The sequence below is a fragment of the Hipposideros armiger genome, unplaced genomic scaffold (genome assembly GCF_001890085.2).
Source record: "Hipposideros armiger isolate ML-2016 unplaced genomic scaffold, ASM189008v1 scaffold_519, whole genome shotgun sequence".
In the NCBI taxonomy this organism is placed as follows: Eukaryota; Metazoa; Chordata; class Mammalia; order Chiroptera; family Hipposideridae; genus Hipposideros; species Hipposideros armiger.
The window spans coordinates 1,246,749-1,252,748 of NW_017731869.1; the positions used below are offsets into that span (position 1 = coordinate 1,246,749).

General features: G+C 43.1%; 1 protein-coding gene across 5 annotated transcripts in view; it reads right to left on the reverse strand.

Annotated features, from left to right (window-relative positions):
• The window catches only part of MRS2 (magnesium transporter MRS2), a 49,369-nt gene extending 43,369 nt beyond the window's left edge, over nucleotides 1-6,000 (reverse strand). For 3 of the 5 annotated variants that reach the window (XM_019668169.1, XM_019668170.1, XM_019668171.1), the window contains exons 1-3: nucleotides 5,698-5,999; nucleotides 3,451-3,524; nucleotides 549-585 (exon numbers count right to left, since the gene is read on the reverse strand). In XM_019668169.1, the coding sequence (XP_019523714.1) occupies nucleotides 549-585; nucleotides 3,451-3,524; nucleotides 5,698-5,860 (274 nt within the window). In that variant the 5' untranslated portion in view covers nucleotides 5,861-5,999. Of the gene's footprint in view, nucleotides 1-548; nucleotides 586-3,450; nucleotides 3,525-5,697 lie in introns of all 5 variants that reach the window. The other 2 variants (XM_019668175.1, XM_019668172.1) reach the window with 2 other exon arrangements.

Here is a 6,000-nt window from a genome sequence, read left to right on the forward strand (position 1 = left end):
GGGAAGATCTGAAACCTGTATCTGAGGCTGGACAGTAATACTTAGTTTCATTTTAAAAAGTTAACTGTCCATAAAAGCAATCATCAGCAGAGTTCCATCTGACTGCCATCCAGGGCCAACCTTCCCCCTCCTGTCTTCTGTCACCCACTGCCACTGCAACGTCAGGTGTTATGTGATTCCACCTTAAATATGGTACAGAAGATGAATATGAGGACTACGGCAGTGAGAGGGAGACTAAAGAGAAACAAAAGGGATAAGAGTGTTTCTCTATGTTCCACCTGCACTCCAAAATATCCCTTTATATCCTGTTAGAGAAAATGCAGCTCATGACAGGGGAAAAAAAAAAAAAAAGGATTATATGCACGGTCCAGGTATTGCCAGTCCAATGAGGACTGATGGAAAAATTCTGAAGGAAGATCTCCTTCATATAAACACCCATATATTCAAAGAATATTCTACTCAAAACACGACAATTTCTTGATTTCCATCAGAATTCACTCATTCACTGATTTAAAAAGGTGATTTAGAAGAAATTTAAAGATACTCACCAAAAGAAGTAACATTTCCTTCTTTGTCAAATTTTGTCTGAAGAGAGATAATAAAAATAAAATATTATTTTCTCCCAAATTAGTATGCTATTTATGGTATTATACCATATGGTACTGATATCTCCCAAACACTGAAATGCAGATATAAATCCTAACTGCGCTCCCTTAGGTTAAATTCAGTTATGAGTTACAGGTTTAAAAAATACTTTTTTTTCTTTGCTAGGACAAATCTGACCTGGATTAACTATCTTGGTTCCTCTGGAAATGTGATAAGAGCATCAGTTGTGTTACTAGGCAACATTGCTTATGGTAAAAATGTCCAATGACTGGTAGACTGCACTGGATTGGGAGGCTGATGAATGAATTATAGACACCTGGTGGGAAGCCATGGGACCCTTTCTGAGTGGTGGCTCTTGTAACTGGCTATGTTCCTGGTGGGAGCCCTGGATGTGTCTCCGGAATGGTTACAAAATACAGGCACTAGAGGGCATGGGGATTCTAAGCCAAGGTGGACCTCACACCCATCTGAGAATAGTCTCCTTGTACCTGAGCTGTCACAGAGGATGCCAGAGTAGCCCCTGGATGGCTACAAGGACTTCTTTCAAAGAGGAAACACTTGATGCTGCCCTTCTGCATCCCTATCTTTTATCATTTTTAATAGACTGGGACCAACTGTGGCTTCTCTTGTGCATCTAAGTATCTCCTGGAGGCTGTGAAGTCTCTCTGGTAGACACTGCCAAATCAATAAAGATTTACAGAAAGGCATCTTTTGATAGTTTGAAGAGAGGACACGAAGCAGATTATGCATTTATTTCCTAAAGCAAAGTACTGTAATTACTGCCCACAGTCAAGTTTGAAGATGTCAAATAATAGTTAATGAATCACTATGTGCTGGGCTGTACTGTTAAATATGCATTTTCAGAAAGATATATTCTTATGGTTGTAGGTACAATCCAAATCCTGGGTTATTACTATGGAAATATATGCATACTGTGTTAATAACAACATAATAATGCCCCACAATATATAGCTGGGTTCTCATCAGTAAAGATCAATATGACTATATAATGAGTACCACAAAACATCAGTATGAATGGGAAATTTACATAAAAGGAAGCTTTATGTTTTATGTAATAAAGACTAGCTTTCCTCCTTAAATTTCAGAAACATCTGCTGCAGAAAATCTGTAAATCAAGGTAAGTAAAATTATTCACCTGAAATGACAAATTTTAGAAAAAAACATACTTTACTGAATGACCTTCTAATATTTTAGTGAATGTCCTTCCAGACTTTTTCCTATTAAATATACCAGGTCAGACAATTAAGTTCGTGAACTCATCCAAGAAAAATTGCTACATACCTCACTGCTGAATATCACTACGGTCACCTTCGAAGTACTCCCCTTGGGAAGTGATGCACCGGTGCCAGTGCCTAGTCCACCCTTCAAAGCAATTTTGGAACTCTATCTGGAATGGCCATCAGAGCTGTTGTCATATTACCCTTGATGTCCTGAATGTCATCAAAATGTCTTCCTTTCAATATTCCCTTTATTTTGGGTAAAGAAAGAAGTCACTGGAGGCCAGATCAGGTGAGTAGGGAGGGTGTTCCAATACAGTTCTTTGTTTACTGGCTAAAAACTTCCTCACTGACAGTGCCGTGTGAGCTGGTGCATTGTCGTGATGAGCTGTTGGTAAAAAGTTCAGGCCATCTGATTTTTTCACGCAGCCGTTTCAGCACTTCCAAATAGTAAACTTGGTTACTGTCCAGTTTGTTCAAATTCATAATGAATAATCCCTCTGATGTCAAAAAAAGGTTAGCAACATCGTTGCAACAAGTTTGCGAACTTAATTGTCAGACCTTGTATTCATGTTACACAGACTTCTTTGCAGTCTCGCCTCAACTTTAAACTTAATATATACTGAATATTTTTGTATCTCAATATTTATCTGTGTCATTTTTAATGGGATTTTTTTCTACTTAAAAAAAAGATCATACAATATTTTCTTAAAATGTTTACATAGCGGGCCGCCTGAGTGGCACGATGGTTGAGAACTGGCTTGGGACGCCAGAGGGCCCCGATTCGGATCCCACATGAGGGCCAGTGACACTACCCTCCACAGCTAAGATGCTGAACAACAGCTCAACCTGGAGCTGGGGTGCCCATGAGTCGCCAGCGACGGCGTAGGCTGCAGCCCCTGTGGCAGTGGGTTGCCATGGGCTACTGTGTGTAGCCAGCAGCCAGCATAAGCGGCCAGCAGCCGCAGTGAGCGGCTGTCCAGAAGCCGGCGACTGATGTGCCTCGCCTGGGAAGAGTGCAATGATGGTGCCAACTTGGGCCAGTGAAGCAACATCCTCCACTGCTAGACTGAAGAACAAAAGGACAGCAACGTGTCTGTTCCCCTTCCCCCAATTCCCCAATTTAAAAAAAAAAAAAGTTTACATAGCAATGTAACTCACATTACCAAGAGAGCTGATTAGCTCACTTTCTAAAGTCTCATTATTTCGAACACCATCAATTGATTTTTTTCTTTTTTTTTTTTTTATTGGGGAAGGGGAACAGTGTTGGGGATTTGGGGAAGGGGAACAACCAAGCTGTAGTCCTTCAATCTTAGCTGTGGAGGGTGCAGCTGCAGCCCAGCTCCAAGTCCAGTTGCCATCTGGCTACCCACTGGCAGAAGAGCTGCACAATCATTAGCAAAGTTTCAAGCGTGCTGTTAAACAAATCTAGCTGGTACTCATATCACTGGCTAATAAGCAAAACACAAAGACAACATGACTTTTAAGTATAATCATTATAAAACAAAAAATAAATAATATCTTGGCCAACCAGTCCAACCCAGTTAACTTAGTTAAGTATAGGAAGTACTTTCTGTAAGTTATAAAACATACTATACATACTCACCACAGTAAACACTGGGGCTACACTGGCTAATGTGGCTTGAGAGGCATCAGAAGTTCTAAACCGGTGCATTTCACCTGAAGAATGAATTAGAGAATTCCCTGTGATCATACGATTGGTTGTGCACATATAGCTAAGATACAACTCTCATAGTATGTGGTCTTCAGACTATTTTACTATTTTTTGAAGGCTTTTCCTAGAGGAAATATTTGTAGGTGATTATGTTAGGTTTGGCAGGGAATAATTTTTAAAAGTAATTGCTTAGGTGAGGCATTAGAATAATTTACGGATTCCAATCATCCTTTTTCCTTTCTAATCATTATTGGTATCTCAGAGTTGGATGAACTAATGTACAACAGTATTCTGAGATTAAAAGAAAATGTCCATTCTTTTTTTGCATGACTTAAAAAGGCTCTGCATGTAAGTTGGTAGATATATTTTAGAAAATATAGACCCCAAGTACCACCTGACCTTTCAGCATTCCAGTGTCAGGATTATTTGCTTGACCTACAGACTTTACTTCTTTGTATTAACTTCTTTTCCACAGATACACTATACACTTTATAGTTAATATAAAATAACCATCTGAACTGGAATGCAGACCCCACTGAACTAGAATGAAGACAGATCTTTATTTGAAAAGAAAAGAAAAACGTGATTAGACTGAGTTGAAAGTGAGCTCTGAAATATAACCAAGTAAATTTAATGTCTGACAAAAAACACTGTTCAAAATACTAAATATAAGAGGAATGGGTAGAAGGTGTAAAAATATTACCAATTATTTTATGCTTCTAAAGTAGGCCTGCTGACTCCACATAATGTGCAGATATATTCTCATTTCTGGTCTTATTCCTTCTCATTACTTACATTTAATGACTTGTATAATTTGCTAGCACCTGGTTTGTTGTTTCCCTTTTACAAAATACAAACTATATTATAAAGGTCAGCTGAATGTCACAGATATAACGTAAATGTCAGAGATATAAATCAGCATTTGCTAATCAGTTACAAGTTAGATAAAGCATTACCAGGACGGAGATTTTGAATCTCCGTATTTGTCCTAAAACATTACATGGGCTGAACCTGGGTTCACAAGCATTATCAGAGGAGGGACTATGGGATGAAACCAATTCAGGCTCTCCACTGAGTGTGGGGATGAAGGTGGAGATGGTGGGTTACTTTGGGAGGCTTTTTTTAAAGATGCTTTATTGGAGAACAGTGTGTTTTTTCTAAGTCCCATCAGCTCCAAGTCAAGTTGCCGTTTTGTGTGTGTGTGTGTGTGTGGGGGGGCGGAGGGTAGGTGGGGGGAGGGCACAGCCCACCATCCCATGTGGGAATTGAACCTGCAACCTTGTTAAGAACATGCACTGTAATCAACTGAGCCATCCGGCTGCCCACCAGCAGCTCTGCTCAAGTTGTTGTCAACAATCTAGTTGGGGAGGGCTCAGCTCACTGGCCCAAGTAGGACTGGAACAGGCAACCTTGTTGTCCAGGGCACGTGGCTCTAACCAACTGAGGCACCTGGCCAACCCACTTTGGGAGGCTTTTGAGAGCACAACTATTTGAGGTTGTGCTCAGTACAACATTGAGAAGCCTATACATTTTAAGGCCTTTGGTTTCTCAGCAATATTAGTATCCACGTACTCACGTGTGAAAATGTTAACGTATCGTCATTCATGCTTTAGCATTTGGTGAAAAAATAATTTTGATCCTTCCTTCCTGCCTCAATCTGAAGATGTGTTTAAGCGCACATCTTTCTCAGAGCAACTCTCACTACGAAGTCTCACTTCGAAAGGGCTGCATTTCTTTCCACCCCCTACCTGAGCAACTGTTTCCACAAGGAAGAGGTAAAAGGCAAGGAAGAAAAACTAGTAGGTGTTTCAGGTTGATGAACACAATCTTGACTTCAGAACTAAGTACGACTAAGGGTGAAATAGATTTTAAAAAACAAACCTCACCAGAGCACTTAGGCGGGGAGTTATGCACAAGGGGTGGCGAGGATGGCAGCGCCTAGCGGTAGGACCCTTGCAGGGACTAGGCATGGCCGCGCTCGGGACGGGGACGGGTCAGTTCGCCGGTGCAGCTGGGCTGACAAAACCCCAGGTGCAGACCGGGAGGCTGAGGACGCGGGGCGGCCTCAGTTGCGCGGGTTGGGTAGACATTCAGGGACCCGAGGTCATCGCGGGTCGGCATCCCAGCCCCGCGGAGCCGAAGGGAGGTGGGGAGGGTTGCGGCGCCGGGGGGCAGTACCTGCTAGGCGGGGCGGGCGGGGTCTGCACAGAGGCGCGGTCGGGCTCCTTCCAGGGAGTCCAGCAGCGCGCCATGTTAGGCCGCAGGCCAGAGCACACAGGCTGCGCCGGGGCAGCCCCACCGCGCACGGCAGGAACCGGGGCAGGCTCCGCAGGCATTCCATGACGCTGGAACGAGGCGGAGGCAGCAGCGACGCCCCAGCCCGTCATGCCGGACTCTAGCGGATCAGTCCGCACGCGTGACCCCGCGCGAATGCCCGAGGTGCGGCACTGTCGCGAGGGCGTGCGCCTGCGCCTTACTGCC